At 56.1% G+C, this 19,621-nt stretch overlaps 1 protein-coding gene across 1 annotated transcript in view; it reads right to left on the reverse strand.

The window, feature by feature from the left end:
* DHRS3 (dehydrogenase/reductase 3) overlaps positions 1-10,603 on the reverse strand; it is a 15,597-nt gene extending 4,994 nt beyond the window's left edge. The window contains exons 1-4 of the mRNA XM_040326585.1: positions 10,433-10,603; positions 9,847-9,966; positions 6,396-6,634; positions 3,749-3,874 (exon numbers count right to left, since the gene is read on the reverse strand). Of these exons, the coding sequence (XP_040182519.1) occupies positions 3,749-3,874; positions 6,396-6,634; positions 9,847-9,966; positions 10,433-10,516 (569 nt within the window). The 5' untranslated portion in view covers positions 10,517-10,603. The remainder of the gene's footprint in view (positions 1-3,748; positions 3,875-6,395; positions 6,635-9,846; positions 9,967-10,432) is intronic.
* Between the last annotated feature and the right edge of the window lie 9,018 nt (positions 10,604-19,621).

Consider the following 19,621-nt stretch of genomic DNA (forward strand, 5'->3'; position numbering starts at 1 on the left):
GTAGGAGCCGGAGAACCGGTGAATTTCTTCAAGTGCTGCTGGAGGGAGGACGCTGCAGGGAGAAGAACGCAGGGCGACAAATCAGTGAAGGGAGAAGAGCGCAGGGCGACAAATCAGTGAAGGGAAAGGAGGGAGGACACTGCGGGGAGAAGAGCGCAGGGCGACAAATCAGTGAAGGGAGAAAAGCGCAGGGCGACAAATCAGTGAAGGGAGAAAAGCGCAGGGCGACAAATCAGTGAAGGGAGAAAAGCGCAGGGCGACAAATCAGTGAGGGGAGAAAAGCGCAGGGCGACAAATCAGTGAGGGGAGAAGAGCGCAGGGCGACAAATCAGTGAAGGGAGAAAAGCGCAGGGCGACAAATCAGTGAAGGGAGAAGAGCGCAGGGCGACAAATCAGTGAAGGGAAAGGAGGGAGGAGAGTACAAAGGGAAGGAAACCACTCGGCCATACAGCTGACAATTCCTAACAGACAGGATGCAGCAAGTTATACCAACAATAGAGGGGGGGGGGACAGAAGGAGATAGAGGGAGCCTGGGGGGGGGACAGGAGATAGAGGGAGCCTGGGGGGGGGGGGGGGAGACAGAGGGAGCCTGGGGGGGGGGGGACAGGAGATAGACAGGGGGGATGGGGACAGCAGAGATAGAGAGAGCCTGGGGGGGGGGGGGGGACAGGAGATAGACAGGGGGGATGGGGACAGCAGAGATAGAGAGAGCCTGGGGGGGGGGACAGGAGATAGAGGGAGCCTGGGGGGGGGGGCAGGAGATAGACAGGGGGGATGGGGACAGCAGAGATAGAGAGAGCCTGGGGGGGGGGGGACAGGAGATAGAGGGAGCCTGGGGGGGGGGGACAGGAGATAGAGGGAGCCTGGGGGGGGGGGGGCAGGAGACGGGGTAGAAATGGGGACGGCAGGAGATAGATGGGGGAGAAATGGGGACGGCAGGAGATAGATGGGGGAGAAATGGGGATGGCAGGAGATAGACGGGGGAGAAATGGGGACGGCAGGAGATAGATGGGGGAGAAATGGGGATGGCAGGAGATAGATGGGGGAGAAATGGGGATGGCAGGAGATAGATGGGGGGGGGGGAGGAGATAGATGGGGGGCAGGAGATAGACGGGGGGGGTGGGATGGGGACGGCAGGAGATAGATGGGGGGCAGGAGATAGACGGGGGGGTGGGATGGGGACGGCAGGAGATAGACGGGGGGGGGGAATGGGGATGGCAGGAGATAGAGGGAGCCTGGGGGGGGGGGCAGGAGATAGACGGGGGGTGGGATGGGGACGGCAGGAGATAGAGGGAGCCTGGGGGGGGGGGCAGGAGATAGAGAGATTGGGGGACAGTAGAGGAAGAGGGGTATCATTGTGACAACATAAGAAACATGCCCCTCCATGACCCAACCCCATAGACTGCACTGGAGGAGGAAAGGCACCAGAAGGGCAGATCACGCCCTTTATTGTGCCCATTGGGACCACCGTGGCGTCTTCCCAACTCAGAAGCCTTTTCATGTCTCACTTCAGACCCCAAACTCCGGAGTTTATTCCTCTGGTGAGGAAAGGAAACGATCTCTTGATGGCGATCGGAATGAAGGTCTTTAGGAGGCAGAATCTGCAATCTAATGAGTGGATAGAGAGTTGGCCTCAGGGGGGCAGAAAGGTTCCCCCCAATCCCGGAGGAATAACCCCCCTGGGGGTCGGATAGATTTTGGATGAAGTCTCTCGGCTCTTCATAGAGGATCATCGGGGGCCCTTCATAGAGGATCATCGGGGGCCCTTCATAGAGGATCATCGGGGGCCCTTCATAGAGGATCATCGGGGGCCCTTCATAGAGGATCATCGGGGGCCCTTCATAGAGGATCATCGGGGGCCCTTCATAGAGGATCATCGGGGGCCCTTCATAGAGGATCATCGGGGGCCCTTCATAGAGGATCATCGGGGGCCCTTCATAGAGGATCATCGGGGGCTCTTTGGTTCCTCTCGGCCCCTCGCTGGGCTGCTTTTACATGATGTAAAGTTAGTACACCTTGTAAAAGCAGACCCTTCTTTCCCGCGACACGATTTTTTTTTTGTTTTAAAATATTTTTTTTTTCGCCGTATCTTTTTTTTTTTCTGACGCAACTTTATTGACCCGTCGCGATCCACAAAGCTCGGCGTAACGTAATTTCGCGCTATGCACGTCGGGAAAATGACGTCACGAGTATGCGCAGTACGGCCGGCGCGGGAGCGCGCCTAATTTAAATGGGAATCGCCCCCATTTGAATAGGAACGCCTTGCGCCGGCGGAATTTAAGTTACACGGCCGAAAATTTCTAGGTAAGTGCTTTGTGGATCGGGCACTTAGGGAGAAATTTTAAGGCCGTGTAACTTAAATGGGAAATTTTACGTTACGCCGGCTCTTTGTGGATCTGGCCCTTTATATATTTTCCTCTCAATCATCAGAAGAAAACTTTGTGCCCCCCCCAGACAACAATTGCCCCCAGGAAGTCCCTCCATTCTATATATAGAAGGTCTATAGATAGACTCTGCTGGGAAGGATCCTGGAATGCATTACGACTGCGGGGGGGGGGGGGGGGGGGATGGGAGAAGCAGTCACAGGGAACGCGGGTGGGAGAAAAGATATCCGGGGCTCAATCTGTCCCACGATGATCCCGAGACACGAGGGCCCCGATTCACGGATCTACAGATACGCCGCATAATGTGCGCCGTCGTATCTGTGCGCCGTGCCCATAGAACTAGATACGCCTGAAAATAGGCTTCTTACGACCGACGCAAGTTTCCTACGCGTTGAATATGTAAATGACTGAGATACGCCGATTCACGAACGTCGCAATAATCTATGCCGTTTACGTAAGGCGTACGTCCGGCGTAAAGTTAATCCACATATTGGAGGCGCAACTCATGCAAACGTATGGACGTGGGAACAGCCGTCGTATTTTACGTCGTTTACGTAGGACTACGTGAATGGGGCTGGGCGTAGGTTACGTTCAGTGATTCGACATATCTTAGGCGTTCGTTCCGACGTGATTCTGAGCATGCGCACTGGGAAGCATTTACGGGACGGCGCATGCGCCGTTCGGCCCCTCATTTGTATGGGGTCACGGTTCATTTAAATGGATCACGCCCACTTCCACCTACTTTGAATTAGGCCGGCGTACACCTAGGAATTTACGTTACGCCGGCGCAATGTTGGGAGCGAGTGCTTTGTGAATACCGTGCTCGCTGCTCTGTGTTACGTCGGCGTAGCGTATATGAGATGCGCTACGCCGGCATAAAGATGCGCTCAGGTATGTGAATCCGGCCCAAGATCTTTATTTTTTAGGCCATTGATCTCAAATGGAAATCTTAAGAGAAACGATTTCTGAACTCTCCTTTTATATATAATAAAAATAAAATGCTAGTTGCCTGGCTGCCATGCCGATCCCACATCTTCAATCCCTTGGGTTACTTATTAGGAACAAGAATGAAAAAGGAGGTACCAGCCACACTGGCTGCATGCTTGTACCGGGTCAATGACTTGTGGGTCAGCAATGGCGGCCAGGGTCAGCAATGGCGGCCAGGGTCAGCAATGGCGGCCAGGGTCAGCAATGGCGGCCAGGGTCTTCCTCTCGGTTTCCTCCTCCGATCTGCATTCTGTGGAGACGCACATTCTCTGATCGGAGCCAATCAAGGCTCGGGAACTGGGGATGGCACAGAACAGATCGGCTGGTCTGCAGACTTTTGGTTGGGGTTCGGAGAGATCACAAGGAGGAACATTTACCTCTTCAAGATAACAAGGAGGTGCATCGTCCACGGGAGTAAGAGGAGCGCCTGGTTCTTCTGAACGGCTTCTACCGTCCTCCTGGCCACCGTCTCCGGCTTCAAAGGTGGGAAGATGTTGGGGAACCTGCGAGAGAAGATATCTGGTGAGAAGCCGGGGGGAGAACACACCCTTCGGGGACCGGGGGGAGGACACACCCTTCGGGGACCGGGGGGAGGACACAGTCAACGGGGGGGGAACACAGTCTACGGGGAACAGGGGGGGGGCACACAGTCTACGGGAAACGGGGGGGGGGGGGGCACACAGTCTACGGGGGGGGGGGCACAGTCTACGGGGAATGGGGGGGGACACAGCCTAAGGGGACCGGGGGGAGAACACACCCTACGGGGACCGGGGGGAGAACACAGCCTACGGGGACCGGGGGGAGGACACAGTCTACGGGGAACAGGGGGGGGAACACAGTCTACAGGGGGGGGCACAGTCTACGGGGAACAGGGGGGGGGGACACACAGTCTACAAGGAGCGCGGGGGGAGGGGGGTTGACACACAGCCTATGGGGAGCGGATCTCTATGGAGCGTGTCTCTGCAGAGCGGAGGATATGGAGTGGAAGAACAGATCTAGCCTAGACACGTTTGTCTTAGTTTGTAGTAGAAACAAAAGACATAAAATGACTTCACTTCCTGTCTTGGTGACAACTTTGTAGCAGGAAATGAAAGGAAACCTCTCTTGGGGACACAGACAGCTATAAAAAGCCAACGATCCTGGTGTACTAATATATTAGTGTTGGTGATCTTAATACAAAGGTTCAGCACACAAGATCCATCCACAGATGGGAAATGACAATTGCTCTTCCTGGATAGGAACGGCCGTGGACGGGTCAGAATTCAGCCGGTTCAGCGGGGGCCCATCTATGGGCAGTTTTTTCTATATCTGTTCAATAAATACCATTCCTTCTGTCAGAAATCCAACGCCGTCCTGTGTAATCTATACCAGCCCTGCCCAGTTCTCTGTGAATCACAGAACACCTCCCCCTATGTTCTACGGAAGGGAGGGCGAGGTGTTCTGTAGCCCCAATAAATTAGCAACCTAAAAAGAAAACGAATGCAGCCACCACATCTAAGGATTTGTAAGATGAATACAATTAGCCAGATTCAGAAACACTGGCTTATGTTTGTGCGGGCGTGGCATATCTCAGATACACTACGCCGCCGCAACTTAGAGAGGCAGGTACCGTATTCACAAAGAACTTGCGTCCTAAGTTACGGCGGCGTAGTGTAAATGGGCCGGCGTAACCCCGCCTAATTCAAATTAGGCAGGTAGGGGCGTGCTCCATGTAAAATACCCGTGACCCCATGTAAATGAGGGCCGTTGGTATGGCGCATGCGCGCACATGCTCAGAATCACGTCGCAAATACTCATTGCTGTCTACGTGAACGTAACCTACGCCCAGCCCCATTTACGTACGCTTACACAAACGACGTAAAATACGACAGCTGTTCCGTCGCCTATACCTTCCATGGGCTGCGCCATCTTTTTGGTGGTTTATCTTTACGTCGGAAAAACGCCTTACGTAAACAGCGTATCGGGCGCAAGTACGTTCGTGAATAGGTGTATCTTGCTCATTTGCATATTCTCGGCATAAATCCACGTACACGCCCCTAGCGGCCAGCGTAAATATGCACATAAGATACGACGGCGTAGGAGACTTACGCCGGTCATATCTTAGCAACAGAGAAGCGTATCTCAGTTTGAGAATACGCTTAAAGATACGACGGTGCGGATTCGGACTTACGACGCGGTATCTAGTGATTCGCCATCGTGTTTCTGAATCTAGCTAATTGTATCCACATCTGGCTTATGTTACATGCATACCGTCAGGTGGCGCTGGAAAACAAAACCCAACAGAACCCGGACTTCTCTTTTGGATTTGGAGTGAGGATTTTATTTATTTTCCTCAGAATGAGTCGCCAGCTATTTCTCTCCAGAATTCTCATCTGTCTGGCAGACGAAGGAAACCTACAGATATCCGGGAAGCAGGAGCTAGCCGATATCCCGTCAGCCAATGAGGAGCCAGCCGATATCCCGTTAGCCAATGAGGAGCCAGCCGATATCCCGTTAGCCAATGAGGAGCCAGCCGATATCCCGTTAGCCAATGAGGAGCCAGCCGATATCATGTTAGCCAATGAGGAGCCAGCCGATATCCCGTTAGCCAATGAGGAGCCAGCCGATATCCCGTTAGCCAATGAGGAGCCAGCCGATATCCCGTTAGCCAATGAGGAGCCAGCCGATATCATGTTAGCCAATGAGGAGCCAGCCGATATCCCGTTAGCCAATGAGGAGCCAGCCGATATCATGTTAGCCAATGAGGAGCTAGCCGATATCATGTTAGCCAATGAGGAGCCAGCCGATATCCCGTTAGCCAATGAGGAGCTAGCCGATATCCCGTTAGCCAATGAGGAGCTAGCCGATATCCCGTTAGCCAATGAGGAGCTAGCCGATATCATGTTAGCCAATGAGGAGCTAGCCGATATCCCGTTAGCCAATGAGCTTACACCCTGATCTCCCTCAAACTTCAGCCAAGGTCTAACGGATTGCTATGGGTACCATTGCTGGTGGACTCACCATGGCGGTGGTTCTGGTACTTACCGAACTCTCATTCCCTGGAACATCTCGGTGTTGGTATGGAAGGGTAATACTGTGGTGGTGTTGACTCCTGGGCAGTCCAGAAGCCCCAAGGACAAACTCTCCATGAAAGCGAAGGAGGAGGCCTTGGAGGTGCAGTAGTCGATGGCTCCTGGGATGGCCGATAACGCCAGAACAGAGTTTATACAAACAATGTGTCCGTTTTGTAGCTCCAGCATGCGGGGCAGGAAAGCCTTGGTGGTCTGCAATAAAACAAAGACATCTGTGTGAATGATCTATACAGCCGGACCTTCACCTTCTCCAACCCAACAAACCCTCCAATCCAACCCACCAACTCTCCAATCCTCCAATCCAACCTCCAACCCACCAATCCAACCTCAAAAACCAACCCATCAACCTCCAACCCACCAATCCTCCAATCCAACCCACCAACCCCCCAATCCAACCCACCAATCCTCCAATCCAACCCACCACCAATCCTCCAATCCAACCCACCAACCCTCCAATCCAACCCACCACCAATCCTCCAATCCAACCCACCAACCCTCCAATCCAACCCACCAATCCTCCAATCCAACCCACCAACCCTCCAATCCAACCCACCAATCCTCCAATCCAACCCACCACCAATCCTCCAATCCAACCCACCAACCCTCCAATCCAACCCACCAATCCTCCAATCCAACCCACCAACCCTCCAATCCAACCCACCAATCCTCCAATCCAACCCACCAATCCAACCCACCAATCCTCCAATCCAACCCACCACCAATCCTCCAATCCAACCCACCACCAATCCTCCAATCCAACCCACCAACCCTCCAATCCAACCCACCAACCCTCCAATCCAACCCACCAATCCTCCAATCCAACCCACCAATCCTCCAATCCAACCCACCAATCCAACCCACCAATCCTCCAATCCAACCCACCAACCCTCCAATCCAACCCACCAATCCTCCAATCCAACCCACCAATCCTCCAATCCAACCCACCAATCCTCCAATCCAACCCACCAATCCTCCAAACCAACCCACCAATCCAACCCACCAATCCTCCAATCCAACCCACCAACCCTCCAATCCAACCCACCAACCCTCCAATCCAACCCACCAATCCTCCAATCCAACCCACCAATCCTCCAATCCAACCCACCAATCCTCCAATCCAACCCACCACCAATCCTCCAATCCAACCCACCAACCCTCCAATCCAACCCACCAATCCAACCCACCAATCCTCCAATCCAACCCACCAATCCTCCAATCCAACCCACCAATCCTCCAATCCAACCCTCCAATCCAACCCACCAATCCTCCAATCCAACCCACCAACCCTCCAATCCAACCCACCAACCCTCCAATCCAACCCACCAATCCTCCAATCCAACCCACCAATCCTCCAATCCAACCCACCAATCCAACCCACCAATCCAATCCTCCAATCCAACCCACCAACCCTCCAATCCAACCCATCAACCTCCAACCCACCAACTCTCCAATCCAACCCACCAACCTCCAACCCACCAATCCTCAATCCAACCCACCAATCCTCCAATCCAACCCACCAATCCTCCAATCCAACCCTCCAATCCAACCCACCAATCCTTCAATCCAACCCACCAACCCTCCAATCCAACCCATCAACCTCCAACCCACCAACTCTCCAATCCAACCCACCAATCCTCCAATCCAACCCACCAACCTCCAACCCACCAACCCTCCAATCCAACCCACCAATCCTCCAATCCAACCCACCAATCCTCCAATCCAACCCACCAATCCTCCAATCCAACCCACCAATCCAACCCACCAATCCAACCCACCAACCCTCCAATCCAACCCATCAACCTCCAACCCACCAACTCTCCAATCCAACCCACCAATCCTCCAATCCAACCCACCAACTCTCCAATCCAACCCACCAATCCTCCAATCCAACCCACCAATCCTCCAATCCAACCCACCAACCTCCAACCCACCAACCCTCCAATCCAACCCACCAACCCTCCAATCCAACCCACCAACCCTCCAATCCAATCCAACCCACCAATCCTCCAATCCAACCCACCAACCCTCCAATCCAACCCACCAATCCAACCCACCAACCCTCCAATCCAACCCACCAACCTCCAACCCACTAACCCTCCAATCCAACCCACCAATCCTCCAATCCAACCCACCAACCTCCAACCCACCAACCCTCCAATCCAACCCACCAACCCTCCAATCCAACCCACCAACCCTCCAATCCAATCCAACCCACCAATCCTCCAATCCAACCCACCAACCCTCCAATCCAACCCACCAATCCAACCCACCAACCCTCCAATCCAACCCACCAACCTCCAACCCACTAACCCTCCAATCCAACCCTCCAATCCAACCCACCAACCCTCCAATCCAACCCTCCAATCCAACCCACCAACCTCCAACCCACTAACCCTCCAATCCAACCTCAAAACCAACCCATCAACCTCCAATCCAACACTTCTTGGTCCTAAAATTCCACCGGCAATTACTGGAACAGAGGAAGCTACTTCAAGGGTCAATCCACTTCAATAAATGGTGGCGGCTAAAGAAAATAAAAACGGCTTTTTTTGTTCCTCTAGATTTCCAAACGTTACAGAACATGGGAGGGGCCACATCTTATTTTACAAAAATTTTCCAGCCAAAGAAAAAAAAAATCGGTTTTATAAATGAATGAATAAAATTAGATTCACATCAGAGGCCCCCCCCCTTCTCATCAGAGGCCCCCCCCCCTTCTCATCAGAAGCCCCCCCCTTATCATCAGAGGCCCCCCCCTTATCATCAGAGGACTGCACCTGGAGCGGGGAGTTCTGATCATTTGAACAATGGAAGATCTGAAGGAGGCGGAGCCTTTGTTGCTGGGAAGGTCCCCATGGAAGAACCCCCCCTTCTTCTCACCAGAGGCCCCCCCCCCTCAGAGGACTCCACCTGGAGCGGGAGGCGGAGTCTTTGTTGCTGGGAAGGTCCCCATTGAAGACCCCCCCCTTCTTCTCATCAGAGGGCCCCCCCCCTCAGAGGACTCCACCTGGAGCAGGAGGCGGAGTCTTTGTTGCTGGGAAGGTCCCCATGGAAGACCCCCCCCTTCTTCTCACCAGAGGCCCCCCCCCTCAGAGGACTCCACCTGGAGTGGGAGGCGGAGTCTTTGTTGCTGGGAAGGTCCCCATGGAAGACCCCCCCTTCTTCTCACCAGAGGCCCCCCCCCTCAGAGGACTCCACCTGGAGTGGGAGGCGGAGTCTTTGTTGCTGGGAAGGTCCCCATGGAAGACCCCCCCCTTCTTCTCACCAGAGGCCCCCCCTCAGAGGACTCCACCTGTTGCTGGGAAGGTCCCCATGGAAGACCCCCCCCTTCTTCTCACCAGAGGCCCCCCCCTCAGAGGACTCCACCTGTTGCTGGGAAGGTCCCCATGGAAGAGAGGAAGACTCACCCAGAACTGGCCCAATGTATTGATGTGTTGGGACTTGAGAAGAGCGTCATCGTCACTGTCCATCAGACTCCGCCCATGGACCACCGCCGCGTTATTCACCAGGATGGTGACATCTCCAACCTGCAGAGGAAGCAGAAATCACGTGTCACCGATTGTCACCATAAACGCCTTTTTCTCGGCCTGATATGATGTCCAGCAGAAGCTTCCTACAAATCACGGCACATCTTTGTCACGTGTTCTTCCATGTGGCGGCTTTTCACCTCGGTGACCTTCCCAGTAACTCACTTCCTGTCCTAGGACTACGCTCACTCCACTCCACCTATGGGGGGGGGGCGTAACGGCAACAGGACTACAGAACACCTCCATCTGTCACATAGGAAGGAGGAGGTGTTTTGTAGGTCATGGCTGGGAAAGCCGAGGACAGATAACGGGGAATTGCACAGAAAGTAAAAAGGGACATTTCTGGCAGGATCAAGTGGTAGTTTATGGACCTGCAGCCTGAGAAAACAAAAGCAGTCGCCACCTCTGAGGAGCGGTGAGCAGAGGAAGGCGACGCCCCTTTAGATTTCCGGATTGGAAGGCTCACCTTTTCCCGCACAGATTTGGCTTGTTGGTAGACCTCCTCTCTGTTCCCGACGTCACAGATAAAATAATGGCACTCCGTTCCCATCTGCCGGATCTCCTCCGCCGTTTCCTTCAGACACTTCTCTGTGCGACCCCAAATTATTACCTGCAAAACGAGAGGGGGGGGGGCAATTACTGTACGTCCCGCGCCACGGACCATGAACTGCCCACCCGCACCACGGACCATGAACTTCCCACCCACACCACGGACCATGAACTGCCCACACACACCATGAACCGCCCACCCGCACCACGGACCATGAACTGCCCACCCGCACCACGGACCATGAACCGCCCACCCACACCACGGACCATGAACCGCCCACCCACACCACGGACCGCCCATTACCTGCCCACCCGCACCACGGACCATGAACTGCCCACCCGCACCACGGACCATGAACTGCCCACCCGCACCACGGACCGCCCATGAACTTCCCACCCGCACCACGGACCATGAACTGCCCACCCACACCACGGACCATGAACTTCCCACCCGCACCACGGACCGCCCATGAACCGCCCACCCACACCACGAACCGCCCATTACCTGCCCACCCACACCACGGACCATGAACTGCCCACCCACACCACGGACCATGAACTGCCCACCCGCACCACGGACCATGAACTGCCCACACACACCACGGACCGCCCATGAACTTCCCACCCGCACCACGGACCATGAACTGCCCACCCACACCACGGACCATCCATGAACCGCCCACCCACACCACGGACCGCCCATTACCTGCCCACCCACACCACGGACCATGAACTGCCCACCCGCACCACGGACCGCCCATGAACTTCCCACCCGCACCACGGACCATGAACTGCCCACCCACACCACGGACCATGAACTTCCCACCCGCACCACGGACCGCCCACCCGCACCACGGACCATGAACTTCCCACCCGCACCACGGACCGCCCATGAACCGCCCACCCGCACCACGGACCATGAACTTCCCACCCGCACCACGGACCATGAACTGCCCACCCACACCACGGACCATGAACTGCCCACCCACACCACGGACCATCCATGAACCGCCCACCCACACCACGGACCGCCCATTACCTGCCCACCCACACCACGGACCATGAACTGCCCACCCGCACCACGGACCATGAACTGCCCACCCGCACCACGGACCATGAACTGCCCACCCACACCACGGTCCATGAACTGCCCACCCACACCACGGACCATGAACTGCCCACCCACACCACGGACCGTCCACCCGCACCACGGACCGTCCATGAACCGCCCACCCGCACCACGGACCATGAACTTCCCACCCGCACCACGGACCGCCCATGAACCGCCCACCCGCACCACGGACCATGAACTTCCCACCCGCACCACGGACCATGAACTGCCCACCCACACCACGGACCATGAACTTCCCACCCGCACCACGGACCATCCATGAACCGCCCACCCACACCACAGACCGCCCATTACCTGCCCACCCACACCACGGACCGCCCATTACCTGCCCACCCGCACCACGGACCGTCCATTACCTGCCCACCCACACCACGTACCATCCATGAACTTCCCACCCGCACCACGGACATCCATGAACTTCCCACCCGCACCACGGACATCCATGAACTTCCCACCCGCACCACGGACCAACCATGAACCGCCCACCCGCACCACGGACCATCCATGAACCGCCCACCCGCACCACGGACCATCCATGAACTGCCCACCCGCACCACGGACCATCCATGAACTGCCCACCCGCACCACGGACCATCCATGAACCGCCCACCCGCACCACGGACCATCCATGAACTGCCCACCCGCACCACGGACCATCCATGAACTTCCCACCCGCACCACGGACCATCCATGAACCGCCCACCCGCACCACGGACCATCCATGAACTGCCCACCCGCACCACGGACCATCCATTACCTGCCCACCCGCACCACGGACCAACCATGAACCGCCCACCCACACCACGTACCATCCATGAACTTCCCACCCGCACCACGGACATCCATGAACTGCCCACCCAAACCACAGGCCATCCATGAACCGCCCACCCGCACCATCCATGAACTTCCTACCCGCACCACGGACATCCATGAACTGCCCACCCAAACCACAGGCCATCCATGAACCGCCCACCCGCACCACGGACCATGAACTTCCCACCCGCACCACGGACCATCCATTAACTGCCCACCCACACCACGGACCATCCATGAACCGCCCACCCGCACCACGGACCATGAACTTCCCACCCGCACCACGGACCATCCATTAACTGCCCACCCAAACCACAGGCCATCCATGAACCGCCCACCCGCACCACGGACCATGAACTTCCCACCCGCACCACGTACCATCCATGAACTTCCCACCCGCACCACGTACCATCCATGAACTTCCCACCCGCACCACGTACCATCCATGAACCGCCCACCCGCACCACGTACCATCCATGAACCGCCCACCCGCACCACGGACCGTCCATGAACCGCCCACCCGCACCATGGACCATCCATGAACCGCCCACCCACACCACGGACCATCCATGAACCGCCCACCCGCACCATGGACCGTCCATGAACTTCCCACCCGCACCACGGACCATCCATGAACTTCCCACATCACAGACCATCCATGAACTTCCCAACCACACCACGGACCATCCATGAACCACCCACCCACACCACGGACCATCCATGAACCGCCCACCCACACCACGGACCATCCATGAACCGCCCACCCACACCACGGACCATCCATGAACCGCCCACCCACACCACGGACCATCCATGAACTTCCCACCCACACCACGGACCATCCATGAACTTCCCACCAGCACCTTCGGACCATCCATGAACCGCCCACCCGCACCACGGACCATCCATGAACCGCCCACCCGCACCACGGACATCCATGAACCGCCCACCCGCACCACGGACCATCCATGAACCGCCCACCGCACCACGGATCATCCATGAACCGCCCACCAGCACCTTCGGACCATCCATGAACCGCCCACCCACACCACGGACCATCCATGAACCGCCCACATCACGGACCATTAAAAAAACACAAAGAGAATATAAGAGACACATCTGTGCCCTGGAGGGGTAAAGGGATCAGGTCCCTTACTAGTCAACCTATCTACCCCCCAATAGTCATCTTTCAGATCCAATCTACTCCTCCGGGAGGTGAACCCTGATCCATGTCAGAGCTCACACAGGGCTCATGCCATTCTCCTTGTTGGGGGCAATGCATTGTGGAAGGAAATCCTATTACACCCCCCCCCCCCCCCCAATACCCAGAAGCTCATGTTTTGTGAAAAATGTATGTGAACCACAAAACACGACTGAACAGAGTTACAAATCCTTCGGCAGGAAGAACGACTCCCATTTATGTGTCTGACCTCTGAACTCTCACACATGACCCTTCAGAGGTCAGAGGTCACACATCGGCGAGAATCTGAACACCTGAAGTCATTATTAGGCCTTGGAATATTCAACAATGGCCGCCTTCGGTGCCGAATTTTACATATAAAATGATAGAAATATAAAAGACGAGCGCCAAGCACTTCACTTCTCCCTTCACAGGTCTACACAACCCAACCCCCGATGTAATCCCCCCCCCATCCGGTGAGTGCAGAACATGGAGGTCATCGTGTCCTCATCATCATTACCAGATGTCTCATCACATGGAGGGCAGGAGGTCGGCACCCGACTGATCCTGGCTTAACCTCAACAAAGAGAACATTGACATTGTGCCATGGAGGACCTGAGAGACCCTCATCTACGAAACACGTGAGGGTCTGACAGCTCAGATCTACGAAACACGTGAGGGTCTGACAGCTCAGATCTACGAAACACGTGAGGGTCTGACAGCTCAGATCTACGAAACAGGTGAGGGTCTGACAGCTCAGATCTACGAAACACGTGAGGGTCTGACAGCTCAGATCTACGAAACACGTGAGGGTCTGACAGCTCAGATCTACGGGACACGTGAGGGTCTGACAGCTCAGATCTACGGGACACGTGAGGGTCTGACAGCTCAGATCTACGAAACACGTGAGGGTCTGACAGCTCAGATCTACGGGACACGTGAGGGTCTGACAGCTCAGATCTACGGGACACGTGAGGGTCTGACAGCTCAGATCTACGAGACACGCCATCCCGTCACAGGTGAGGGTCTGACAGCTCAGATCTATGGGACACGTGAGGGTCTGACAGCTCAGATCTACGGGACACGTGAGGGTCTGACAGCTCAGATCTACGGGACACGTGAGGGTCTGACAGCTCAGATCTACGGGACACGTGAGGGTCTGACAGCTCAGATCTACGGGACACGTCATCCCGTCACAGGGGAGGGTCTGACAGCTCAGATCTACGTTACACGTCATCCCGTCACAGATGTGACAGCTCAGATCTACGGGACACGTCATCCCGTCACAGGGGAGGGTCTGACAGCTCAGATCTACGGGACACGTGAGGGTCTGACAGCTCAGATCTATGGGACACGTGAGGGTCTGACAGCTCAGATCTACGGGACACGTGAGGGTCTGACAGCTCAGATCTACGGGACACGTGAGGGTCTGACAGCTCAGATCTACGGGACACGTGAGGGTCTGACAGCTCAGATCTACGGGACACGTCATCCCGTCACAGGGGAGGGTCTGACAGCTCAGATCTACGTTACACGTCATCCCGTCACAGATGTGACAGCTCAGATCTACGGGACACGTCATCCCGTCACAGGGGAGGGTCTGACAGCTCAGATCTACGGGACACGACATCCCGTCACAGGGGAGGGTCTGACAGCTCAGATCTACGTTACACGTCATCCCGTCACAGATGTGACAGCTCAGATCTACGGGACACGACATCCCGTGACAGGTGGGGGTCTGACAGCTCAGATCTACGGGACACGACATCCCGTCACAGGTGAGGGTCCGACAGCTCAGATCTACGGGACACGACATCCCGTCACAGGGGAGGGTCTGACAGCTCAGATCTACGGGACACGTCATCCCGTCACAGGTGGGGGTCTGACAGCTCAGATCTACGGGACACGCCATCCCGTCACAGGTGAGGGTCTGACAGCTCAGATCTACGGGACACGACATCCCGCCACAGGGGAGGGTCCGACAGCTCAGATCGACTACTATGGCACGATCAGCAGAAGCCCCCAAATTCGGCCATCCCCCAATCCTTACAGAATGGAAAGGAGCTTCACGGACGGAGAGTTCCCTCCGCTGGACGGGCTCCAGGCTCCGTTCTCTCTGATTTCCTCCAACACTGAACACCACACACTCTACTCTCTAATAATTACTGACCAGAAAATTGCCGGGTCCGGCGAGGCGCCAACTTCATGCCGAGCTATGCCTGCCCTGGAAAGCATCCTGGCCTGACATTACCCCTCACTGACCCTGGAGGGGGGCGGTGAGATTTCCTTGTGGTGAGGAGCGGACACTAATCCACCCGATAAGAGAGACTACTACAGACCCCAACCTACCTGACATTGGGGGACTACTACATACCCCGATCTACCCGAAAATGGAGACTACTACATACCCCGATCTACCCGACAATGAAGACTACTACATACCCCAACCTACCTGACAATGAAGACTACTACATACCCCGATCTACCCGTCAATGGAGACTACTACATACCCCAACCTACCTGACATTGGGGGACTACTACATACCCAGATCTACCTGACAATGGAGACTATGATATAGCCCTGATCTACCTGGGTCCCCTGACTATTGGAAGAGAATCGGCTCCTGTGTTTTGTGCCGTCGGGGACGTTCAATTCTCAATGGGCAGGCCTTGGTGCAGGGGGCCCAATGGGCAGATCTCGGTGCAGGGGCACAATGGGCAGGCCTTGGTGCAGGGGGCCCAATGGGCAGATCTCGGTGCAGGGGCACAATGGGCAGGCCTTGGTGCAGGGGGCCCAATGGGTAGATCTCGGTGCAGGGGCACAATGGGCAGATCTCGGTGCAGGGGCACAATGGGCAGATCTCGGTGCATGGGCACAATGGGCAGATCTCGGTGTAGGGGGCCAATGGGCAGATCTCTGGGCAGGGGGCACAATGGGCAGATCTCGGTGCAGGGGGCACAATGGGCAGATCTCGGTGCAGGGGGCACAATGGGCAGGCCTTGGTGCAGGGGCACAATGGGCAGGTCTCGGTGCAGGGGCACAATGGGCAGGTCTCGGTGCAGGGGGCACAATTGGCAGATCTCGGTGCAGGGGGCACAATGGGCAGATCTCGGTGCAGGGGGCACAATGGGCAGGTCTCGGTGCAGGGGGCCAATGGGCAGGTCTCGGTGCAGGGGGCCAATGGGCAGGTCTCGGTGCAGGGGGCCAATGGGCAGGTCTCGGTGCAGGGGGCCAATGGGCAGGTCTCGGTGCAGGGGGCACAATGGGCAGATCTCGGTGCAGGGGGCCAATGGGCAGATCTCGGTGCAGGGGGCCAATGGGCAGATCTCGGTGCAGGGGGCCAATGGGCAGATCTCGGTGCAGGGGCACAATGGGCAGATCTCGGTGTAGGGGGCCAATGGGCAGATCTCTGGGCAGGGGGCACAATGGGCAGATCTCGGTGCAGGGGGCCGTTGCTGACCTTTCATGTCTCTCTATAGAAGATTTGCACTTTACAAGGACATGGATGGAGTGCGGAACATTCTACTCCTCTGTGTGCCGAGATTCGGCATTTGCATGTTAATAGCCTCTAATCTGCCGCTAATAGCAAATTACTTTCAACCAAAACTGTCCTCCAAATCCGGCATTGTGTGATGACAAAGACGACATTAACAACCCGAAATATTCACAAATGCAGATTAAGCAGCTAAAGAAACTTCATTCTTCTGCAGAAAATTCCAACAAAGGCGGGGGTGGGGCTTGTTTGTCTGAAAAGGTCAACTAAGAGTCAACATGTTCAATCTCATTATCACAAGGTACGGGGTCATGGTGAGGTGAGCGCAGCCCCCCCTACAGTCTCCTCTACACCTGGGGGGGCAGAAAAGTCTACACCTGAGGGGGGGGGCAAGAAGAGTCTTCTCAACACCTGAGGGGGGGGCAAGAAGAGTCTTCTCGACACCTGAGAGAGGGGGGGGGCAAGAAGAGTCTTCTCGACACCTGAGAGAGGGGGGGGGCAAGAAGAGTCTTCGACACCTGAGAGAGGGGGGGCAAGAAGAGTATTCGACACCTGAGAGGGGGGGGGGGCAAGAAGAGTCTTTGACACCTGAGAGAGGGGGGGCAAGAAGAGTCTTCTCAACACCTGAGGGGGGGGGCAAGAAGAGTCTTCGACACCTGAGAGAGGGGGGGGGCAAGAAGAGTATTCTCGACACCTGAGAGAGGGGGGGGGGGCAAGAAGAGTCTTCTGGACACATGAGAGGGGGGTCCAAGAAGAGTCTTCTCGACACCTGAGAGAGGGGGGGCAAGAAGAGTATTCTCGACACATGAGAGGGGGGGTCCAAGAAGAGTCTTCTCGACACCTGAGGGGGGGCAAGAAGAGTCTTCGACACCTGAGAGAAGGGGGGCCAAGTAGAGTCTTTGACACCTGAGAGAAGGGGGGGCAAGAAGAGTCTTCTCGACACCTGAGAGAGGGGGGGGGGCAAGAAGAGTCTTCGACACCTGAGAGAAGGGGGGGCAAGTAGAGTCTTCGACACCTGAGGGGGGGGGGGCCAAGTAGAGTCTTCGACACCTGAGGGGGGGGGCCAAGAAGAGTCTTCGACACCTGAGAGGGGGGGCAAGTAGAGTCTTTGACACCTGAGAGGGGGGGGGGCAAGTAGAGTCTTTGACACCTAGAACCCAAGATGACAGCCATCCAATTGGAAGTTTCCGAGGTCTATGGGGCGGATCAGGGATCTATGGTGGCTATTTGCCATACAGGTTTGAAGACCTTCTCCAGCCCTTCAGAGACGTCGGCTCCTCTCTCCGGACAGAGAAGGGAAAATCTCCAGAAGACGGCCAGATCCGGTGACGTCCCGTGTCTGTGGTCAGAGTTATGGGAGGAAATTGGAAATCGGCTCTTGGTGAAAAGCCGGCTGACCGTCACCAGACTCATCCAATTGGCTGTACAATGTGCCGGTGAGAAAGACGTTCTAATTGCCTCCGACCTTCACACGGCCTGGGCAGTTCTGAGTATAATGGACCTTGTGGGCAGATTTCCCCATCCATGGCCCTATTGTAATGATAGTCTCTATGACGTCTCTATGACCTTTACACCTCCAGCATTGGAGCCATTCAATCACCGGAAACTATATATTGGTACAGCGCCATGAACCCACCATTATATTCGACCTCAAATAACCATTATTGGAGTCAATCATCATTGGGCCCCCAAATAGCTTGCTGGACCCATAATACACAATTCGAGACGTCGGTTCCGGAAGAGAAGCTTGGCCCGGTCTCCTCCAGAACCTTGTGACAGTTCACTGAGCCGTCCATCGGTAAATGTGTTACAGCGCTGGCACTGAGAACATGGTGCTGCCCAGCTCCTGGGTGTGTCCCATTCAACCCAACTGGCCCAGGCACGGGTCCCGTTCATCCCATTCAACCGGCCCGGAATGCGCGTCCTTTCCCGTCCCTCCCATCTAACTGGCAGGTCGGCCGGGACACGCATTCTGTCCATCCCATCCTACCGGCCCGGAATGCGCGTCCTTTCCCGTCCCTCCCATCCAACTGGCAGGGCCAGCCAGGACGCGCATCACATCCATACCATCTGCCTGGACGCGTGTCCCACCAACTCCTCCCCTGGCAGTGGCAACAAGCGAAAAGAGGGAACAGACCTGCTGATGACATGACTGGGTCGAATATTGTAACTTAAAGATGAAGCCACGGAAGGGAAGATTTGTGTGTTGTAGAATGGTCGGAGATGAGGGTTGGGGGGCGATGAGGGTCGGGGGGGATGAGGGTCGGAGGGGGATGAGGGTCGGAGAGGTGAGGGTCGGGGGGGGGGGTGAGGGTCGGAGAGGTGAGGGTCGGAGAGGTGAGGGTCGGGGGGGAGATGAGGGTCGGAGAGGTGAGGGTCGGAGAGGTGAGGGTCGGAGAGGTGAGGGTCGGGGAGATGAGGATCGGAGAGGTGAGGGTCGGGGAGGTGAGGGTCGGGGAGATGAGGATCGGAGAGGTGAGGGTCGGA

The sequence above is a fragment of the Rana temporaria genome, chromosome 10 (assembly GCF_905171775.1).
Source record: "Rana temporaria chromosome 10, aRanTem1.1, whole genome shotgun sequence".
Taxonomy (NCBI): Eukaryota; Metazoa; Chordata; class Amphibia; order Anura; family Ranidae; genus Rana; species Rana temporaria.